We start from the raw sequence: 23,876 nt of genomic DNA, 5'->3' as shown, positions 1-23,876 counted from the left end.
TATTGTAAGTTAGGCGAGCAGAATAGCATAGATGTTTCTAAGAGAAAACGAGGCAAGCAAGATGTGTGTGTGTGTGTGTGGGGGTGGGGGGGTGAAGGAATAGACAAATGTACTGATTGTATGAGTCAATGTAGGGTACAAAAAAAATCATGTGGGCTATAAGCACCAGGAGGGTCGAGTTGGGCTGAATGGCCTGTTTTTGCACTGTAAGTTCTGTAAAAACAATATCCTTATTATATTTCACTAGGTGTGGGGCCACATCCCAGATCTCTGTCCACACGTATCATTGGGGCAACCTGGTGGCTGTTCAGCATCATTTTCCTGGTAGCATACGCTACATATTTTGCAGCCTCATTGAATTCAGAGGCACAGGCGCCACTGATCAATTCCTTTGCTGACCTTGCAAAACAAAACGAAATTGACTATGGCACAGTATATGGCGGTTCAACGTTCTCATTCTTCAAGGTATGTGCTTGGATGTGAATAAGCATGGATCTGGCAACATACTGGTTACACTAAGGACAAAAAAAAATCGAAGTGCTTAGACTAATAATTTGTACAATGTGTGTGCAAGTCCCATAATGGTAGCTTGAGAATTTGAATTCAATTTCTAAAAATAAAATCATAACAATTCCTGAAACTCCTATCAGTAAAAGCGCCAGTAAACACCCTTCCTGATGATGGGCTTATGCCCAAACCATCGATTTTCTGTTCCTCGGATGTTGCCTGACCTGCTGTGCTTTTCCAGCACCATACTCTCGACTCTGATCTCCAGCATCTGCAGTTCTAATTTTCTCCCAGTAAAAGTAAGCAAGAGTCTGTCAGACCATCATAAAAGAAACAGTGGTTCACTAATTTATTTTATGGAAATAAATTATGAAATGTTGACATGTAACTCTATATGTTTAACTCTTGGCCAAGGAAGTCACTCAAAAGCTTAAGGAGGTTCACCTCCCATCTCCTCAAAGTAACTAAGGATGGGCAACAAATACTGGTCTTGCCAGTGATGCCCACATAGAAGGGCAAAATGTTAAACACCCTTAAAGTGCAAAAAGTTCATGATTTGAAAAGTCTTGATAACTAATCAGTGAAGAGCAGCACAGCACCCATCAGTAAAGAATGCTTAGCTAATTGGGAGTGAGATTAGCGTAGCTAAATACTAATAAAGTCTAAGGTGACAGCTCTTGTGTCACCATAATAGAATCCCTATCTCAGGACCAAGAGACCCAGGTTCAAGTCCCACCTACTCTAGAGGTGTGTAATAACATCTCTAAACAGGTTGATCAGAAAATATCTAGAGTATAATAAGGCGACAGTGAAATCCATCAATGTAGTCAACAGATGAAGATGAATCAAGTCACCCAAAGCCTTGAGTCCTTTCACAATGTTGTGGCTGGTGCAAATCTGAAAAGAAAGCAGGAAATGTTGAAAAATAGAAAGTAGGTCAGGCAGCATCAGTTGAGATAGAAAACAGGGAGCTAACAATTGAGATTGATGATCTTTTATCAGAGCTGAGAAGAGTTAGTGATTTAAAGGTTTATAAACAGATGCAAAGCTAGTGGAAAAAGGATAAGAAAGATTTGCATTACGGTGGAGAGTGGCATATGATGAAAAGTTAAAGGGATGACTGCAGAACAAATGATGCATGTAGAAATCTAAGCTGCTGAGTGATTAGCATTTATCTAATTTCTACTTATCCTTCTATTAACGAATGTTACTCTTATTAAAACAAATATCTTCAATATTATTGCAGCTCTCAAAGATTGAAACCTACCATAAAATCTATGAGAGAATGAACAATAAAGGTGATTCTGTCTTAGTTCATACAATGAAAGAAGGGATACAACGAGTGCTCAACTCCAACTACGCCCTGATTGGTGAATCCTCAACAATAGACCTGGCTGTTGCAGAGCACTGCAACTTGATGAGGATCTCCAACTTTGCAGCTATTAGGGGATATGGAATTGCCACTCGCCTCGGTGAGTTGCAACCTTTTTTGCTAAATCAGTTGGCTCATTTAAGATAGATGGATGTGTTTCTTGAGAAATTTTACATTCTGACTGGAATTCAAAGAATTTGAGTTGACTTTGATATGCTTTGGAATGTCCTGGTGACAGGTGATGCTTTATATAACTTCACACCTACTCAACATTCCAATCTCCTTCCCCACATCAAATGAATATTGTCTTCTCACAGATGCACTGTTTAATTATCAATTGTGCTTCAGAAATATATCATGCTTTGTCTTGATTTTTATCTCAAGATGACCCACTTAGAGACTATTTATCTCAGACCCTTTTGGAGCTTGAGGAATCTGGACAACTTCAGCAGCTGCAAGCAAAATGGTGGAAGTCTTCATGTCATTCTGAACACTCAGCAGGATGGAGTCCACTGGAAGTAAAGCAGATTGGAGGCACCTTCCTGTTTCTAGGAATTGGATTGTCGTTGGCCTTAGTTGTTGCTTGCATCGAATTGGCTGTGAAATCAAGAAAAAAGGCTGATCAAGATGTATGTATTCCAGTAATTCCTCCTTTCAAATCCCAAAGACATTTTCTCCTCCTCTTCTTAATTTTATTACACCACACAGCAAAGGCAAAATCCCAACATCTTTTCCCATGGTGGTTCAGCCAGCTGCAGGAAAGTAGATGGGGCAAAACAGTAGGGCACTGTCTATTAAATTGATTTGGTCATGCTAAATTGCCCATAGTGTTAGGTGGAGGGGTAAATGTAGGGGAATGGGTCTGGGTGGGTTGCTGTTCGGAGGGTTGGTGTGGACTTGTTGGGCTGAAGGGCCTGTTTCCACACTGTAAGTAATCTAATCTAAAAAAAATATGCACACAGTTCCTTATGCACACTGCACATGTTGCACAACCTTACACGTTCCCAGCTTTTCACACATTCTGATAAGTATACATTGTACATACATCCCAACCTTACATGGATACTCACACTCACACCTGTGCACCATTTTCTCCCATGCAATCTATTATCCATAATATAAATACAGGAAGATAACAACTGGACTGACAATAGCAATGCATTGCCTCATGGTTCAGGTATCCAAACCCATTGACTAACTTACTTAGGAATTGGCGAGCACACAAGGAAAACTGTTTTGTGGTACAGAGATCATAACTTGGTATTACTCAATGGAGTGAACCAGCCTGTTAAATAAGTGGGGGGGCTGTGAAGGAGAGAGTCAAGACAAACAGTGTCTTTACCATTCACCCACACTTTCCTACCCTCCTCCCCCCATTTGTGGCCACACCAAATTTGAAGCCAAAACCCTTCGAATATACATGCATGAATTTGAAGAGCGCATAGGATGCATGTATGTGGTGTCAATTCATAAGGCCTACATAAACTGTCACATTATGGAATTTGTATTTTTTTAATTCTTCATGGAATATAGGCATTACTGCTTAGGCCAGCAATTGCCTATTGCCCCTCCCTAATTGCCCTGAAGCATGTTATAGTGAGCTTCCTTCTTGAATTGTACAGTCTTTGGGATGCAGATAGGATTTATGTTCCAGGATTTTGACCCAGCAGCAGTGAAGGGAAGGCAATATAGTTCCAAGTCAGAATGGTGTTTGTGCCTTGCATAGGTGATATTCTCATGCATCTGATGGCCTAGTCTTTTAGGATGCAGAGGTAAAGTATTAGGAAGATATTGTCAAAAGAGGCTTGGTATATGACTGCAATGCCTCTTATAGATGGTACTCACTGCTACCACTCTGCATTAGTGGTGAAAGGAGAAAATGGTAAAGATGGTGGGTAGAGTGTCAATCAAGTGGGGCTTTATATTGGATAGTGTTGAGCTTCTTGAGTGTAGATGGAGCTGCAATATGCAAACAAGTGGACAATATTCCATCACACTCCAGATTTGTGCAGTACATGGTCAACAATCTTTGGGGAGACAAGTAGACTGCAGGCTTCCTCATGTCTGATCTGCTCTTTGAGCCACAGTATGGCTATAGCTGGTCAATGGTAACCTCCAGGATATTGATAGTGGGGATTTGGTAACAGTAATGCCAGTGAATGTTTTAGACAATGGTTAACTTCTCCGTTTTGGCACTGGTTATTCCTTGTCACTTGTTTGGCACAAATGTTATTTGCCACTTATCAGCCCAAGCCTGGATGCTAGCCTGGTAATGCAGCGTATAATCACAGGCACCTTCCTTTGTGCTAAGTATAACTTCAAACAATGGAATGTTCCCCTTCTATTCCCATTGCCTATAGTTTTGCTTGGGCTCCTTGATGCTGCACTCAGTTAATATGTCCTTAATGTCAAGGGTAGTCATTCTCATTTCAGTCATTCTTACCTCACTTGTAGAGGTCAGCTCTTTGGTCAATGTTTAGACCAAGGCTGTAATGATGTCAGGAGCTGAATGGTCCTGGTGGAACACAAACTGAGTATCGGTGAACACCATATTCCTTTCCAAATGCTACTTCATAGCACTATTGATAACCCCTTCAATCACTTTGCTTAAAACCAAGACTAGACAGATATGGTGGTAATTGGAAAGGTTAGATTAAACATAGATAGGTGAAGGGACCAGATAGTGCTGAGAAAGCAGGGAGACTGTAGAAGGATTTGGAGAGGCTAGGAGAGTGGGCGAAGTGGCAGATGGAATACAATGTGGGAAAGTATGAGGTTATGCTCTTTGGTAGGAAGAATAGAACATAGACTATTTTCTAAATGGGGAAGGCTTTGGAAACCTGAAGCATAAAGAGACTTAGAAGTTGTAGTTCTCTTAATATTAAGATGCAGTTCAACTGGTAAGTAGGAACACAAATGCAACGTTAGCATTAATTTCAAGAAGATTAGAATACAAGAGCAGAAACGTAATACTGAGACTGAATCAGACTATATTTGGAATATTGTGAGCAGTTTTGGACCCTGCACCCAAGAAGAATGTGCTGGCATTGGAGGGGATCCAGAGGAGGTTTGCAAGAATAATTTCAAGGATGAAGGTTGTGTCATATGAGGAGTGGTTGAGGACTCTGGGTTGGTATTCAATGGAATTTAGAAGGATGAGGGGGATCACATTGAAACTGACAGAATACTGAGAGGCCTTAAGAGTCTGGATATGGAGAAAATGTTTCTCCTCATAGGAGAGACTAGGAACCGAAGGCACTGTTTCAGAATGAATAGGTAACCCTTTAAAACTGAGATGAGTAGGAATTTCTTCAGCCAGAGGATAGCGAACCTGTGGAAGGCTGAGAAGGCCAAATCATCAAATATGTTTATGATAGAGATAGATAGGTTCTTGGTTGGTAAGGCATCAAGGGTGACAGGGAGAAGGCAGAAAAACAGAGGTGAGAAATAAATATATCAGTCCTGACCAAATGGTGGAACAAACTTAATTGGCTGACTGACCTAATTCTGCTCCTATAGCTTACCTTATGAATTCGTCCTTATTCTTGTGGACAGGACAAATCTAGGCAGTTCTCCACATTATTGAGTATAACCATAAGACCATAAGACATAGGAGTGGAAGGAAGGCCATTCAGCCCATCGAGTCCACTCCACCATTCAATCGTGGCTGATGGGCATTTCAACTCCACTTACCCGCATTCCCCCCGTAGCCCTTAATTCCTTGTGACATCAAGAATTTATCAATCTCTACCGTGAAGACATTTAAGCGTCCCGGCCTCCACTGCACTCTGTGGCAATGAATTCCACAGGCCCACCACTCTCTGGCTGAAGAAATGTCTCCGCATTTCTGTTCTGAATTTACTCCCTCTAATTCTAAGGCTGTGTCCACAGGTCCTAGTCTCCTCGCCTAATGGAAACAATTTCCTAGCGTCCACCCTTTCCAAGCCATGTATTATCTTGTAAGTTTCTATTAGATCTCCCCTTAATCTTCTAAACTCCAATGAATACAATCCCAGGATCCTCAGCTGTTCCTCGTATGTTAGACCTACCATTCCAGGGATCATCCGTGTGAATCTCCGGTGGACACGCTCCAGTGCCAGTATGTCCTTCCTGAGGTGTGGGGACCAAAACTGGACACAGTACTCCAAATGGGGCCTAACCCGAGCTTTATAAAGTCTCAGTAGCACAACGGTGCTTTTATATTCCAACCCTCTTGAGATAAATGACAACAATGCATTTGTTTTCTTAATCATGGACTCAACCTGCATGTTTACCTTTAGAGAATCCTTGACTAGCACTCCCAGATCCCTTTGTACTTTGGCTTTACAAATTTTCTCATTGTTTAGAAAGTAGTCTATGCTTGTATTCTTTTTTCCAAAGTGCAAGACCTCGCATTTGCTCACATTGAATTCCATCAGCCATTTCCTGGACCACTCTCCCAACCTGTCTAGATCCTTCTGTAGCCTCCCCACTTCCTCAGTACTACCTGCCTGTCCACCTAACTTTGTATCATCGGCAAACTTCGCTAGAATGCCCCCAGTCCCTTCATCCAGATCATTAATATATAATGTGAACAGCTGAACCCTATGGGACACCGCTTGTCACCGGCTGCCATTCCGAAAAAGAACCTTTTATCCCAACTCCCAGATTGCCTTCTGTCAGACAGCCAATCCTCAATCCATACCAGTAGCTCACCTCGAACACCATGGGCCCTCACCTTGCTCAGCAGCCTCCCATGTGACACCTTATCAAAGGCCTTTTGCAAGTCTAGTTAGACCACATCCACTGGGTTTCCCTGGTCTAACCTACTTGTCAACTCTTCAAAGAATTCAGAATTAAGAAGTAGATGCAGTTATACTGAAACAACTAAACTACAACTGTGGCAAATTCTGGAGAACATCTTCTGTATTGTTGCCAGAATGTTGTCAGAGACCATAACTTCTACAGCATCCAGTGCCTTCAGCATTTCTTGAACATGGAGTGGACCAAATAGGCTGTAGGGGGATATGCAAGATACTGGAACCCTCAAGAGGAAGTCAAACCAGATCATCTTAGGAAGCAAAGGATGGGGAAGGAGACTGCAGGGGATGGGCACATTAGAAATATGGAGCTTATTCAAGGAAAAGTTCCTGAGTGTCCTAGATAAGTATGTACCTGTCAGGCAGGGAGGAAGCTGTAGAGCACAGGAGCAATGGTTTACGAAGGAAGTGGAATCTCTGGTCAAGAGGAAGAAGGCGGCTTATGTCAGGATGAGATGTGAAGGCTCAGTTAGGATGCTTGAGGGTTAGCTAGGAAAGACCTAAAAAGAGAGACCAGAAGAGCCGGAAGAGACATGAGAAGTTGTCAGCGGAGAGGATCAGGGTTAACCCTCAGGCTTTCTACAGCTATTTAAGGAATAAAAGAAATACAGAGTAAGATTAGGACCGATCAAGGATAGTAGTAGGAAGTTGTGTGTGGAGTCAGAGGAGATAGGGGAAGCACTAAATGAATATTTTTTGACAGCATTCACTCTAGAAAATGACAATGCTGTCGAGGTGAAGACTGAGATATAGGCTACTAGACTAGGTGGGATTGAGGTTCACAAGGAAGAGGTATTAGAAATCCTGCAGAGTGTGAAAATAGATAATTCCCCTGGGCCAGATGAGATTTATCCCAGGATCCTCTGGGAAGCCAAGGAAGATACTGCCAAGCCTTTAAATCATCATTGTCTACAGGAATAGTGCCAGAAGACTGGAGGATAGCAAATGTGGTTTCCCTGTTCAAGAAGGGGAGTAGAGACAATCCTGGAAATTATACACCAGTGAGCTTTACTTCAGTTGTTGGTAAAATGCTGGAAAAGGTTATAAGAGATAGGATTTATAATCATCTACAAATGAATAATTTGATTAGGGATAGTCAGCACGGTTTTGTGAAGGGTAGGTCGTGCCTCACAATCCTCATTGAGTTCTTTGAGAAGGTGACCAAACAGATAGATGACAGTAAACCAGTTGATGGATTTCAGCAAGGCTTTCGATAAGGTTCCCCACAGTAGGCTATTGTACAAAATGCAGAGGAATGGGATTGTGGGAGATATAGCAGTTTGGATCAGTAATTGGCTTGCTGAAAGAAGACAGAGGGTGGTGGTGGATGGGAAATGTTCATCCTGGAGTCCAGTCCAGTTACTCATGGTGTATTGCAAAGGTCGGTGTTGGGTCCACTGCTGTTCATCATTTTTATAAACGACCTGGGTGAGGGCGTAGAAAGGTGAGTTAGTAAATTTGCAGATGACACTAAGGTCGGTGGAGTTGTGGATAGTGACAAAGAATGTTGTAGGTTACAGAGAGACATAGATTAGCTGCAGAGCTGGACTGAAAGGTGGCAAATGGAATTTAATGCAGACAAGTGTGAGGTGATTCACTTTGGTCGGAGTAACTGGAATGCAAAGTACTGGGCTAATAGTAAGATTCTTGGCAGTGTAGATGAGCAAAGAGATCTCGGTGTCCAGGTACACAGATCCATGAAAGTTGCCACCCAGGTTGACAGGGTTGTTAAGAAGGCATACAGTGTTTTAGCTTTTATTAATAGAAGGATCGAGTTCTGGAATCATGAGGTAATGCTGTAGCTGTTCACAACTCTGGTGCAGCCGCACTTGGAGTATTGTGTACAGTTCTGGTCACCACATTATAAGGATGTGGAAGCTTTGGAAAAGGTGCAGAGGAGATTTACTAAGATGTTGCCTGGTATGGAGGGAAGGTCTTATGAGGAAAGGCTGAGGGACTTGAGGTTGTTTTTGTTGGAGAGAAGAAGATTGAGAGGTGACTTAATAAAGACATATAAGATAATCAGAGGGTTATATAGGGTGGACAGGGAGAGCCTTTTTCCAAGTATGGTGACGGCGAGCACGAGGGGGCATAGCTTTAAATTGAGGGGTGATAGGTATAGGACAGATGTCAGAGGTAGTGTCTTTACTCAGAGAGTAGTAAGGGTATGGAATGCTTTGCCTGCAATGGTAGTAGATTTGCCAACTTTAAGTATATTTAAGTCGTCATTGGACAAGCATATGGACGTACATGGAATAGTGTAGATTAGATGGGCTTCAGATTGGTATGACAGGTCGGTGCAACATCAAGGACCGAAGGGTCGGTAATGCACTGTAATGTTTTATCTACCCAGCATGTATGCCTGAAGATGGATGTAAATGGTTTGGCCTTGTTTTTTGCACCAATGTGCATGATTGCTCCATTGTTGAAGATTGGGATATTTGTGGAACATAATTCCTATTTGTGGTTTAACTGTTCACTGACTTTGATGATTGGAAGTGGCAGTGATGTGGTCAGATCTGATCTGTTGTTTATGGGATTATTTAGCCCTGTGTTATGGCCATTTGTCTTTCTCCAACTGTCCTGCTATTGCAGCTTATGAATATGAACTTCTTCAGTTACTGAAAATTCACAAATTATACTGAACATCATGCAGCCATCCCCACTTCTGACCACATGATCAGGTGAAGGTTGTTGATGAAGCAGCTAAAGATAGCGATGTCCTTGAACTGAGTTGAGGGTTTTTGTTTTGAAGATAGGAGTACACTGTTTTTCTCTTGTTCCACTATTCTACATATTCCAATATAAATTTAATGCTGTATTTTTTGGAAAAGAAAACCTTTGTCACTAGCCAAGTGGTTTGGTGAATTGTAACAACCAGTTTTGAGCAAGTTTCCCACATACTTGAATGCTTCCTTCACATTTGCCAAGACATACATAATTTGCATATCAATAGAAATGTTTTGCCCATGTGCTCATCTGACAAACTTATTTTCACTGCTCAATGTATGTTTTTAGATTTGCTTTATTGGAACTTCATAACTAGGACCTGAGTCATGTCTTTGTTACAAACTTGATGCCAAAATGGAACACATCAAAGCCAACCTGTGGGATAATCACTACCTTGATCAGATCATTTCTCACAGTACGTCATGCAACTCAATGTTGCAGCTGTACTACGTGAGAATAAGTGAACACTGGTGTAACCAACAAGACTACATCATCAGCAAGTTGCTCAAGGAACATCTGCTCAGAGTTGATGAACTGAAGTCTGATGCCACACACAGAGTACTGTGTATTATTTTGGTCCTTGCATTGGAGTTTTAAAAAGATGCATCAAGCTGATTCCTGGATGAAGGGGTTAGCTTATCAAGAACAGCTACCAGGCTAGGCCTTTGTTCATTAGCTTTTCGAAGCTTGAAGGGTGATCTCATACAAAATTCTGAGAGGACTTGACAAGATAGATTTTGAGAAGATATTTCCACTAATGGGGGAATCCAAACAAAGGGACCTATTTACAGAATAAGGGGACACTGACTTTAAAAATGGGATGCGAATGAATTTCTTTTCTCAAAGGTTAGTGAATGTATGGAAATCTCTACCCCAGAGAGATAGAGAAGCTAGATCACTGAAAATGAGATGGCACAGTGGTTAGCATTGCTGCCTCACAGCACCAGTGACCTGGGATTGAATCCACCCTTGGGTGATTGTGCAAACTCCGCACATTCTCCCCATGTCTGCATGGGGGTTTCCACCTACAGTCCAAAGAATTGTAGGCTAGGTGTATTAGCCACTGCAGTTATAGAGATAGTAAGGGTCTGGGTGGGTTGGTGTGACTTGTTGAATCAAGTGGCCTGCTTCCCCACTGTAGGAATTCACAAAGTATCTAAAGAGGAGGTAGATAGATTTTTGAAATCAGAGTTCTCAAGATCATGCCGATGAGTTGAGCAGGCGTGAGGGACCAATAACTTATTTCTTATGTAAAGTACACACAATGGAAAAAGGAGGGGGGGGTGGAGAAAGAAATTAAATTTTTCTCACTGAAAAATTTTTTTAAAACTCTTTTGATCATTAACTCTTAGAGTTCCAGAAAGCACAAAGGATAAGGTTTGAGATGTTCAGATATTATTGGCTTGACATTCTGGCACATATAAATGAGGTTCATCAAATTAAGGCAATTGTTTTGGGATTTTGATAGACACAGTTCCTTGGGGAACACAGTATTGAAAAGCCAATCTTCAGGAAAACAATCAGGATTGATGACAAAGATTTTTCAGAAACAGTATAACTGAGATTCAGCAGACTGGTCATTAACTACTCAAGTAAATTCAAAACAAAGCACAGCAACCTGAGAATTCTAAACCGGACAGGGATCATTAGTAAACAAGCATTCATCAGAAACGTAACTGCAAGAAGCAAGCAAATCCAAAATCTTTCAAAATCAAGTCCATAAAAATTATTAAATATGAAGTCATCATAAGCATTTGCTGCTTCAAATGTTGGCATGCAATTAGTCCCGTGCTGTCGCTGCACTAGGTTGATATCTCATTTTTAGGTTTGCCTGGTACTGCTCAGCAAACCCTTTTGCAGTCTCCTATGAATCGGGGTTAATCTACCCGGGTGGAAATGATAGACTCAGGATATACAGAGCCTTGAGATTATGGATCAATTAACTTCTGCTGTTGATGGTCCACAGCACTCGTGGATGCCCAATTTTGAGTTGCTAGATCAGTTTGAAGTCTGCATGGTGGTAGGCTACACAACACAATGGTCTCCACAATGACTGTGCAGTGATCATAGACAGATGCCTCTGCTATGGATGGTGAGAATGACTTCAACGAATTAATTCTCCAGGTCTGTATTCTTAATCATTCAGTTTCACTTTGAAAAATAAGGTTTCATGATGACTTTCATCCACAGTATGGCTTGTGTGTGTGTGTGTGTGGGGGGGGGGGGGGAGGGGCCTCACTGGTCCTTTCTTACAACTGAACTGACAATTCTTCCAAGATTATCATTCTCCAGGGGTCAACCAAAATTCTAACACGTTGTAAAAGGGTGGTAAATGTCATTGCCCATCAAAAAAAGGAATTTTACGTGAGGTGAAAGTTCTGATCTTAATTTTAGACTGGATTCACATCTGAAAAAGTCACCTTCTTAAAATGGCAATCCCACTTTGAGATACCACAACAATAACTGTTGTAAGTAGCAATACTTTAAAGTCATGCAGTAAATGATAAGTGGTTCATAGTCTGAAGTTAAAGCAGGTGGTGGTCTCTGACTTGATGTGATGTGGTTGACAAAATCAGAAAAGGCTTTATCAGAGTTGACTCAATCATAATCAATGATTCCATGCATGTTTCTCTTTTGTTCTTTATTTATTTACAGAAATCCTGTTGCAGCATCTTCACTGAAGAAGTTAGCCTTCGGTTTAAAGAGAGAAGTGATGCCAGTAAAAAGACCAAGGCCTGACTTAATGAAGATGTCTGTTCACTCTGATGATCCAAGCTAACCCACTTCAATCCTTCTCCTAATGCAAGTCATAAGTTGAATCAAACAACTGCTAACCTAGAAAACTGTAGCACATACCTAAACAACCAACTTTGAAAAAGACTTACTTATTTTATGTAACTAGAAATTGGTAATTAAAAAGTTAAAATGCATTGTAAAAACAGGCTTTGGAAATGATGTTAGACAATGCAGAAATAAACTGCAACAGTACATGTCAGAAGTAGGAAATGTTTTCAAACCAATTAATTGCAAACAGACCAGGCGGGATTGAGTCATACTCCACAAGATCTGAAGTCTGACTATCCCAGTGGGCCAGCCAATTCCAAGAATTTATCATCTCTACTGGTGTTGGTTTTCGAAACCTTAGCCTGACTGTACAACGTGAGGGGCAATTTTAATTCAGTTCTTGGATAAGTCTATAGTACAAAGCTTACACTAACTTTGCACAAAAAGACAAAAGCAATCTGAATGGCCAAAAAAAGGGTTGCTCTCAAATATTGGAAGTACTAGTTCAACAAGGGAAATTTGAGGTTAGGTGTAAGCACATTGTTTTATTTGACTGCACAATCCTCAACATTTATATTTTGTGCCTGACCTGGGGAACACAATGCTTAAAATAGGACAGTACTTTATTCTCCAGCACCCTGCAATTTAAAGAACTTTTTGATTTATTTTAAAACTTGCATGGCTTTATTTGTCACGCTACTTTATCTATTATTTACGCAATATTCAGTAAAAGCTTCATGTCATGTCAGTGTTGATTTAGACTGTTATCTTAATAAAATATTGTATACATACACTTGTATTAAGTACTTTTTTTTGTTAAGGTTAACATTTAACTCATGACCATTTTACTTGTAACTTTACTCTCAAGACTGACGTTCTTACTTTAAAAAATTATATATTTATAATAAGAAGGTTTATAACCTTAACTTAAAATGGTTGTTCATTTCCAGGGTTAGCAGGATAGAAACCAGCACAAAAAGACAACTACTCTTCCCTCAGTAGCCAAGAGTTTGAAGTGAGAGCAAGTTTAGGATAGATAAGACAAATAATAAACTGTACTAAAGCGAACATGAAATTTCAAACCAATTCCTAGCTATGTCTACAGTACAATGATAACTTATGCATCACAATATATATACTTACCACTTCATTCAAAACTGAGAGATCTCCTGGAAGTAAAGAACCAGATAAAAATACAGATCATCTACACATTTGGCATACTTTTCAAATTAAGATTAGTCAAAAATCACAGAACAAAATACTCCTTCCAAAATAATCTATATTTAATCTATTGACATGGTTTTATGTAATTGAGCACATAAAATACAGCAAAGATTTTTCCCTTTTTAAATCCATTCCCTTAGTTGAAGTGGTCTCCCACATCATGTCATGCTGTTTGAGCAGTGTGACCCAGGTCAATCCAAGATAGCTTTGACCATTTTTATTTTTGCCTTGTATTACAGTCAAACTGTACAAAATCCTCTACTTTAAATAGGAATTCATCATTCCAAACCAGATTCTAACCTATTTGACAGCACTAGCCTGAGATTGGAAATGTGACCTGAGTATGAGATTCAGTCAGAGACTTTAGAGGTTAACTGCATATTGCTGTATGTTATCTGTCACCCTGTCAACATTACTGTTGCAAGATATCCAAATTCATCCCTCTGAAAATTTAAATGCACAGCGTTTTCACATTATTTACTCATTCCTTGCAAATTAACTCATCAGCTCATCAACAAAATGACTTAATTACAATACATGATGCAACTTATAAACAGAGGATCTGGAAAGCATTGTGGAGCAATAATGCTGCATATTTCACTGCCAGATCATTCTCCTTCCTCATAAAACAATGCAAAACATCAAAGTGTACGGTAGAATTCCTGTCTTTGGCACGTTCCCCCCCCCCCCCCCCCCCCCCCCCATCAACTTGCACACCTTCTAGGTGGTTTTAATCATTTTTAACTGCCAGCACAATAGGACTTGAGATGCACTGTTACACATCCAGGGGGCATGGCTTAATCAGCAGCTGTGAATGGCTGCAGGTTGCTCAGCACTGAATAAAAACCAGAAGAACTGCAGATGCTGTAAATCAGAAAACAAGAACGGAAATTGCTGGAAAAATTCATTAGATCTGGAAACATCTGTGGACAAAAATCAGAGTTAACATTTCAGGTTGAGTGACCCGAAACGTTAACTTGGATTTCTCTCCACAGATGCTGTGAGACTTGCTGAATTTATTTCAGCAATCTCTGTTCTAGTTGCTCAGCTGAAATTTGGAGAAGCCATCAAACTTTCAATTAACATTCTAAATTTACAAGTGCCACCTCTCTCCATGCCACCACAAGAAGTGATTCCTTTACAAATTTTTCTGCTTTTTTTTCTGTAAATCTACACTCCAACATAAAAGAAGATTTTCAAAATGGGAAGAGGGTGGAACAAAGGTAGTGAAATGACTGCATTTTCTTACTCAAGATGAACTGCTCAGTAAAACTTGTTCCGAACCATAGCTTCATGAGCTACATAACACTGATTAAATTTTTAATGATGTGTCAAAGTTAAACTGTGTATAAAACAGATTCAAGCCATTTACGCATAAAGTGAAATTTATATCTATATGGCTAGGCTGGGACTTTTAACTCACTAATCAAATATAAATTAAATTCATGAATGATTACAATCAAATTATTTAATATCATCTTCTGGCGCACTGATAGTGTTAATACTCCTGGACTGCAAGGCCTAAATTCCAGACCCATTTATTCTAGAGGTTGATTAGAAAAACAGTTTAAATAAAAATGCATTTCAACTTTTCATCGTAAGTGCCTGCTTTTGCTCAATCGGTAGCTCTCATCCTTGACTCAGGTTATTAGTTTGAAACTCTTTATGGACTTTGACAGTGAAATACTGCACTACTGGAGGTAGTTCAGCATCAGGTATTAATCTAAGGCCCTGCCTGCTCAAGTGTTAGTTATATATCCCCTGGCACTACTCAGAAGGGAGTTCTCCTAATTCCCACTCAAGATTCCTTTCTCCAACTCTACCAGTCACTCAATCAGTTGCTGTTTATGGGACCGTACTGAAAGAAAATTGGCAGTTGTTTAGTTGATTTCTTTTAAAGCACTTTGGCAGATCCTTGTATAACTATAACGCTTTTCTTTTCTCTAAATAGCCCTTCAAAACAACGAGAAAGATCTTTAAGCCCATCTTTATTCATCCAGCCAGAAAGGTTCCCTTGCCCCAACTCTTGGAACCTGGCAGCTGCTTCAATGATTTATGTACTCCTTACCGTACCCACTAACCATTTTTAGTGTGAAGAACTTCTTGATGTTCATTCTAATGTTACCTAGTACCAGCTTGACCTATCCTACTGTCACTGTTTAATTTGAAGGAGTGCTGCCAATGCACCTTTTACTAGCTTGTTAAAGACTTAACTCAAACTCACACCACATCCTGAAGACAGTTGCCTGGCACAACAAAGAAGATACAAAGCAATCAAAGTGGGGCCAGTGTTTCTCTGAGCTGCATGCATGCACCAACCTTTCAGTAAACGGTGGCACAGTGGTTAGCACTGCTGCCTCACAGCGCCTGAGACCCGGGTTCAATTCCCGACTCAGGCAACTGACTGTGTGGAGTTTGCACATTCTCCGCGTGTCTGCGTGGGTTTCCTCCGGGTGCTCCGGTTTCCTCCCACAGTCCAAAGATGTGCAGGTCAGGTGAATTGGCCATGCTAAATTGCCCGTAGTGTTAGGTAAGGGGTAAAATGAAGGGGTATGGGTGGGTTGCTCTTCGGCTGGTCGGTGTGGACTTGTTGGGCCGAAGGGCCTGTTTCCACACTGTAAGTAATCTAATCTAATCTAATCAGTGTAAACTGTAACAGGGGCCCTGCGAAAACACTCATCGTACATTAGAGCAAGCAGGTCATGCAAAACAAAAAGAATTGCAGGGATTGTTAGAAACAATGAATATTGACACCAGTGTGCCAACCGATGAGTTAGTGTGGATCAGGTTTTGCAATTGGATTTCACAAGTTTCTAAACTCATGTTTGAAACTACAGGAAATAAGTGTCCCAAGGACAGCAGGACTGTTTTGCTGGCTAAGTAGAGGATAATTAAATAATTAATAATGTGCATAACATCAATCCCTAGACAGTGCAGCCTCCAGGTAGGACCGACAGGGGTATTTTATTGACGTCTCATTTTGACCAGTGGTGGTGTTGTCACTAACTGCAGACAACAAGAATATCATGTGATTATCTTAGTGAGTCAAAATGCTGGTTCTCAATTTAAAAAGCATGATTAGAATCTCATTAAATTAATTTTTCCACTTAAAATCAAAACTCCTTGTGGTCTGATTGTGCCAGTTATCTCACAGCTACAGAAATCAGGAAAAGCCAGAGTTTGATCTGTTTAATGAATTGATGTCAGTTAGGATAGCAATACAAGTCAAACAGTTGATCACAGCTTCCCCAGGGATACAAGTCCAAGAAAACCAGCTATGATTCCTACTTATGACTGCCACATGACAACCCCCATTAGGAAAATATTGGGGTGCATAAATGTCAAACAAGAACAGGATCAAGCACTCTGCAGTATTTTCCAAGGCCAAACACTGTGGTGAAAGGAATTCTCTAGGCATATTCATGAGGAGCAGTCAATTACTGGGATGCTACAAGTACATGGGCATTGTAAGGCAGCCATTTTGAGTTCTCTGGAAAGATTTTTAAAATAGCAATAGTGAGAGAATTAATATTGCAAACCTATTCCACAATCCGGATTCCTGAAGAAGGGCTTATGCCCGAAACATCGATTCTCCTGCTCCTTGAATGCTGCCTGACTTGCTGTCCTTTTCCAGCAACATATTTTTCAGCTATTCCACAATCATGTCTTGGATATTAAATCAATAGTACTGGGAGGTGCTTCAAGCTTACACGATTACTAACACACCGCTGTTATCACAGAAGTTCCCGTATTTGCAATAGAACATATGAAGTGGTTTCACTTCTTTTCACCCTGTGCTCCCAAGCTCTGTCTAGCTGACACTGCTTGTGCAATGCCTAAAGAATGGCAGAGCAGATTCATTAGTAACTTTCAAAATGGAATTAGAAAAATATTTGAAAACCATTCTGGGCTGCAGGGAAAATCCAGTAATATAGAACTAACTAGATTGACCTTCTGAAGAGTTGGCAAAGATGATTCCGTTATACTTCAATCACAAAGATAAAATCATTCTGCCAAATGAGATATGCAACAACTAGCCATAAACAATTTCGATTAGAATACATTTTGGGAGCAAATACTGCTCAAAATTTCTACTTCCAGTTAAGTTAGCAGATTTTAAAACCGTGGAGGCAGAAATAGAGCAGGCTGAACATTCCTCAGAAATGGATACACCAAATGAGGCTCTTAGTGAATGCCAATTCCTAAAAGGGCAAAAGTCAGTTGTGGTGACTAATATAACTGATTGACAAAAAAGGATCTTAAGTGTTCAATTGGGTGGTGGAGACAGAACTCATTTTGGTCACTGCAGTTCAGAAAAATAGCATGTTACACCCTTCAATTTTTATTTATGCTCTCCATCGTTCTTGACCAAACAAACTCAGAGGCATGGGGAAACAAGAACAGACCAGCTTCCAGGTGTTATTTCTGTATAGTCATGATTTGTATGTAAGCTGAGACACCAAGAATCAGTATGCTCCTGTAACCTAGATCATTTTAAATTTGATCTCTTCAAATCATATCACCTGCCAACAGAAATAAAGCATGACTATTTACAAGACCATAACCACTCAGCAACGGCATCAAACAGGACTCTTTAGAACCTTCACAGCTCCTATCCCTCCCTGTTAGCTCTTAGTATTAGCTCCTCCACCCCATCACCCAAAAGACCTGGAAACATTTGACTGAATTTACTCTGCATCATTTCCAATTGCCACAAGTTTCCAAAAATTGACAAAATTCTTGCAGAGTACTGCTTACTTTGAAATGTAAAACTGGACAACATATAAATGTAATACTTGAAACCTGACAAGCCTTTCAGAACAGTACATTGCTAGCATCTTAAATCAAGAAAACTTCAAACAAAACTGAAACCTCCAGGTCAATGGTCACTTTGCAAAAAAACAGGTGCTGGGCTCAACTGACATTTCAGTTCAATACAAGTTTTCGTTTTAAAGCTTTGAGTCTCTGTCTTCAGAGATTTAAGTCGCCTGTTTCAAATCACAAATAGATTGTACCTGTCTTGATCTGGTACCTCCAAGCCAGCAGGTTTGGGTTCAAGACAAACACCAAAGACATTTTCACAATATCCTAGTTGATACTCCCAGTGTAGTACTGTAAGAGTTCTGCACTGTCTAAAATGCTTCCTTTTGGATGAGACATCAAATTGAAGACTATTTGCTATCTTAGATGGAAATGAAAGATTTCATGGTGTTACCTCCAAGAAGCAGAGGAGAGTGTTCTGTGGTCTGATCAACATTGATCTCTCAACACTGAATAAACATGCCATCTGGTCATTATCTCATTGTAATTTATTGGAGCTTGTTGTGTGTAAATTGGTTGATATGTTTTCCTAGTTTACCACAGTGATGACGTTTCAACAGTAGTTCACTGGTTATAGAATAACAGACCCGTACTCACCAGTACTGCACCCCTAGTGGTGCAGTGATAGATTTACACTCCAATACTGTGCTACCGTGACAGAACAACATCCACCCAACTGTACCCAGAGTGTGATACTGACAAAAACCTTTACCTACCAATATAGCTTCAATTGCTCTTTTCAAACATGATTCAAGGTCTGAAGCACATTTGCAATTGTACTACCACCAAGGGGGTGCAGTGTTAAAATATCACTCATGCACCATTACACTTTATTGGCACCTAAAAGGAAACACCAGCATCTGCAGACATACTACCTTTAAGTAGATTTCTTCAAAGGGAACAGACAGCGAAAGAGATAACATTTCACCTGATTGTCTTGAGTGACCAAAAGCAAAATAATTGTTCGTTTCCACAAATACTGTGTCTATACAATAATTGTTTGTTTAAAACAAGGATATGGTTGCTGTACATATATAATATATATTATTGCTTCTGACACAAAAGCTTTGCTGATCCATATTGACATTTTTTGCAAATTCAATTATATAGTCACAGGAAAAAAAATACAATTACATTCCACAGGGGACATCTCAGTGCCAGTGCAATGTGAAGTCCTTCTTCATCAAGTCCTCCCAATCACTTTGGTGGCATCTCATATTTAAAAACGACGCTGAAAATTCTCCCACCAAGTCGTTCTGCCAGCCAGGCATTCTTGATGACGGCAAGTTTGAGGCTTTCACAACGTAACGCAGCGTAATAGTTTGTATGAATAGCTCGACCCATGCCTTCAATTATCACCAGGTCAGTCTTCCTCTCCCAGACCACTGTTGCCAACCCTTTGTCCAGTCGACTGAGAGAAAGAGACATATAAGAGATCAGTATTAATATTTAGAATAATTCTAATCTTTGGGTGAAAGTGACAACAGTTCGGGATGTCAGCTGGGTAAAGGCTCGTTCTCCATTATCCAGAATTTCCAAATCAAAATGCAGCAGAAATGGAGGGTAATTCCATCAAACCCATCTATGCTCATGTTATAATGAAACAATGTGACTTCACATCCCGTTAATGTTCAATCCCATTGTTAAAAATAACACACCAGGTTATGGTCCAACAGGTTTATTTGGAAGCACTAGCTTTCAAAGCGCTGCTCCTTCATTAGATGGTAATCCCATTGTGGCATCATCAGCACTCTGAACTCCCTCCATGACACCATTTCACATAATACTTCAAACAACAGAGTAAACTAAATAAGGTCTTCTGGATTTCTCTTTAAAGCAGTATTTTACACCAATTAAAATTTGCATCTAATGGTGCTACAAAGCTGATGACCTCAGTCAGGTGTCGACTTAAATCAACAAGATTTCCACATCAGAGAATTTAAGCTTCCTTGTTTCTCTCATCTTTCAAAGCCTGCGCCCGTTTATACCTTGCTTTGGGTGGATATTGGGTGAAGAGTCAAGTTGCTTTTATCTGTATCATCTCCAGAGTGCGCTTTTACTTTTTTGTGTTGTGCTAACTGCACCCGAATACAATACTTGGCATAATTTTGCCAGCTGTTTACTATCAGTGCAACTCAGTTGCTAATGCTCTTTCTAAACTGAGAAAGTTGTAATTAAATATCCATTCCTGGGCTTTGATACATCAATACAGAACTGCAAGTTAAATAGAAACTCTGTCTGTTTAGTTGGAGAATAAAGATCCCATTTGGCCTTTGAAAAGTCACAGGGTGTTCTCCCCATACCTAGACCAACATTCTTTGCTCAGTTGCTAACACAAAAACAGAATTACTGCTCAATTCTCTCAACAGCCGACTGTGAACCTTTGCTGTGCAAAAATTGGTATTTGCAGGATTAATCTGCGTAACAAAAATATTAGGTGAAGCACAGTGCAATATCCTGAAAACATGTAATACTACGGAAATGTTTTCTTACAGCATCTGAGTACCACATATATTCCTTGGATGCTGCCTAACCTGCTGTGCTTTAACCAGCAACACATTTTCAGCTGTGATCTCCAGCATCTGCAGACCTCATTTTATTACCACATATATATATCCTTTAACTCTACTGCTCAGAATACAAATTTCATCATCCTCTTAGCTTGGAGAACAATGATGCAAAAACAAATTGCTCTTAAAACCAATGTGTTTTATTATAATCACATACATCACTAAATATGAGAGACAGATCCATGCCCTGCAGCATTCCACTCTAATGTTACGTTTTTAAATCAAAGTCTCGGGCAAAAAAGTATTAGTTTCACTCAACTGGACTTGTATGAAAATCAAAAATGCAAATTTCTAAAATATTATTTTTAAAATTCACTCAAGTTATGGGTCAGATATAAACTCACGACTGACTCCATCAAGTTGAGTGTGTGTTGGACCCTTTTCCCTTGGGAAAAGACTGCAGAACTATTAAGGAGAGGACACAAACAAAAACAGTTCCCTCTTGTACCCCTCCCAATAGTTATTGGCAAAAGTGACAAAAATTTACGCAGCACAAATGGGCATAAGCAGAACAGTAGAACATTTTAAAAAGGGTAACAACTCCCCAATGATTCAGTTGCTACAGGCAACTTAGTCTCACAGACCAGAACGTCCCTGAATTCTTGCCAGACAGCTGACCTCAACTGCTACAGCAGTTTTGATCCTACAACTGGAATGGCAGTTCTGGATTATTATGAAGTAAAAATAAATAAGCCTGTGTTCAGTTCCTAATTATGCATTCAATTGTGTGTGTGGGACACACACGGAGATAAAAGAGAGAAGCAGGACCAAGCAACTGAGAAAGTAGGAGAAGAAAAGCACAAGTTTGAACGTTAGAGAGAGAGGAAACAAGGCCCGCATTGGCACAGTAATGAGGAAAAGATGGCACTAGGAACTGTACCAGAGCAAGAATCAAAGACACAGAACAAGGTCCATCGCCTATCGTTTCACAGCACAATTATAATTTAATATTGACAAAGCAGCTCACTTCCGTAAAAACAAACAGGCACTGAATTTATTTTTGGGGTGGGGGTTGCAGTGGTGACTGAACCCTTATTAGGTAGTATGATTAAGGAGGCATTTGAAAGACACTGGGAAAGACAAACAATTATCAATTAAACAAGGTTTATTTAATATATTAAAAAAAAGAAAATTACCTCAGATCTAGACAAGGCGAACTTGAGCCACTCTGAACCAATAACAATTTATCTTCCTCTAAAGCTTTCCTGCAAGAAGGAATAGGAACACAGTTAACCACAGTTGCCAGCTCAAACATTACAACAGCCACACAGCAATTTGTTAAAGGGCCAAGGATAGTCCATAACAGCAATAAATACCCTAAAGTCACAGATATCACATTACTGCAGGGATGCCCTCACTTAACTTCAGCAAAAATCTGAAGGAATAGTGTAAAAAGCCTTTTTTATCAAGTATGCTAGTGCTTTATCATACACTGGTAAAGCATGGCAGAGGTTCCACCTTACTGTTTAAATCTCACAATGACTGAAAGCAAATTTTTGTTTAGTTCTGCTCCTGTCCATTTACTGGGGTACAATTCTAGATCCATCTGGAACCTGGACTTAACCAGGTGCAAGCCTGGATGAAATTCGCCTCAAGGGGCAATTCAGTGGTGGAGATGGCGCCTAGTCTTGTCCTCATTTTCTAAGCAAAGGTCGACCAACCAATTTATTGGAATCTTCACACTTTAGACAATGTGACCAACAAACCGTGCTTACCAGCTTCTCTCCATCCCTGGATACACATAATCAAATGCCTTTGAAAGAGGCCATTTGGCCCACCATGCCTGGATCAGCTCTTTGAGAGAGACATCTTAATTAGTCCCACTTTAGCTTAATAACACAGCAAATTCCTCCAAATGTTATAAAATAAAATGAAAAGATAAAGTCTCTTTTTTAAAATTAGTACTCCTCCAGCCAGAAGTAACATTCGGAATTGTATTGAAAGTAAAGGCAGGACTAGTGAATGCAATTCTTTTACACTGCGCACCTGATGACTGAATCCATCGCTGCAATCCTCTCTGTAACTATTGCCAACTCACTGCAGGTAACATCATTTAATGCTGGTCCTGAGTTACTGGCTAAAATGACCTGCATTTGAAGACAATTGTGTCAGGCAAGCTTGGAGTGAAATCACAGACAGATCTACTGAAATAGAGTTTAGACATGTCTTGTAAAAGCCATGTAAGCAAAGCAAGACTCAAAAGCTTCTGCTATGACATCAAATATTTACAGTGATGATCCAGCAACTGTGGAGTGTTACCCCAAATATACAGCTGCTGACTGGAAACTGCCCGTAAAAAGGTTTTTGACTACACTTGGCATTTGGAATGGAGAAGGGAATGAGATCAGACAGCCTCGAAAGGTAATAAGCAGCAAAACAGCAATCACAACAAAGTATAATAGCAACAGGTAATCCTAGAGTAAGGTGTTTGACACAGCACCTCCAACTTAAAAGATGGCCAACATATCACAAAAGGAAGGAGCAAATTACTGTAAATGCTGGAATCTGTACTAAAAACAAACGATGCTGGAAATCCCAGCAGGTCAGGCAGTATCCGGAGATAGAGCAAGCTAATGTTTCGAGTGTAGATGTCTCTTCATCAGAGCTGAAATGAAATGTGAAGGAGCAGCCTTTATGCAATTCACTTCATACATTATTGATCTAGATGAAGGAACTGAGGACATTCTAGCTAAGTTCACAGACAATACAAAGATAGTGAGGGGGGCAGGGAAGCTGTAGAAGGATTTGGACAGGGTAGGAGAGTGGGCAAAGAAGTGGCAGATGAAGCATAATGGGGGAAGTGTGAAGTCATACACTTAGTTAGGAAGAATAGAGGCATGGACTAGTTTCTAAATGAGGAGAAAATTCAGAAGTCTTAAGTGCAAAGAGACTTGGGGGTTCTAGTCCAGGATTCTCTCAAGGTAAACTTGCAGAATGAGTCAGTAGTTAGGAAGGCAAATGCAATTGAGAGAGTTGAAAATAAAAGTAGGGAAGTATTTCTGAGGCTCTCTAATGCTCTGGTCAAATTGCATTTTGAGTATTGTGCACAGTTTTGGGCCCCATATTTCA

The 23,876-nt window shown here is 40.1% G+C and overlaps 2 protein-coding genes across 3 annotated transcripts in view; one reads left to right on the top strand and one right to left on the bottom strand.

Annotated features, from left to right (window-relative positions):
- The window catches only part of LOC132833628 (probable glutamate receptor), a 44,504-nt gene extending 31,521 nt beyond the window's left edge, over positions 1–12,983 (top strand). The window contains exons 8-11 of the mRNA XM_060852038.1: positions 248–465; positions 1,754–1,979; positions 2,264–2,508; positions 12,064–12,983. Coding sequence (XP_060708021.1) covers positions 248–465; positions 1,754–1,979; positions 2,264–2,508; positions 12,064–12,147 — 773 coding nt within the window. The 3' untranslated portion in view covers positions 12,148–12,983. The remainder of the gene's footprint in view (positions 1–247; positions 466–1,753; positions 1,980–2,263; positions 2,509–12,063) is intronic.
- A 1,133-nt stretch (positions 12,984–14,116) lies between these two features.
- Positions 14,117–23,876, bottom strand: part of pank4 (pantothenate kinase 4 (inactive)) — a 69,811-nt gene continuing 60,051 nt past the window's right edge. The window contains exons 17-19 of one of the 2 annotated variants that reach the window (XM_060851977.1): positions 22,794–22,894; positions 21,944–22,012; positions 14,117–19,648 (exon numbers count right to left, since the gene is read on the bottom strand). In XM_060851977.1, the coding sequence (XP_060707960.1) occupies positions 19,435–19,648; positions 21,944–22,012; positions 22,794–22,894 (384 nt within the window). In that variant the 3' untranslated portion in view covers positions 14,117–19,434. The remainder of the gene's footprint in view (positions 19,649–21,943; positions 22,013–22,793; positions 22,895–23,876) is intronic. The other variant, XM_060851978.1, reaches the window with a different exon arrangement.

Source organism: Hemiscyllium ocellatum, chromosome 37 (assembly GCF_020745735.1).
Source record: "Hemiscyllium ocellatum isolate sHemOce1 chromosome 37, sHemOce1.pat.X.cur, whole genome shotgun sequence".
NCBI lineage: Eukaryota > Metazoa > Chordata > Chondrichthyes > Orectolobiformes > Hemiscylliidae > Hemiscyllium > Hemiscyllium ocellatum.
The sequence above is the reverse complement of the archived record's forward strand: the minus strand, read 5'-3'. Positions and strand labels throughout refer to the sequence as shown.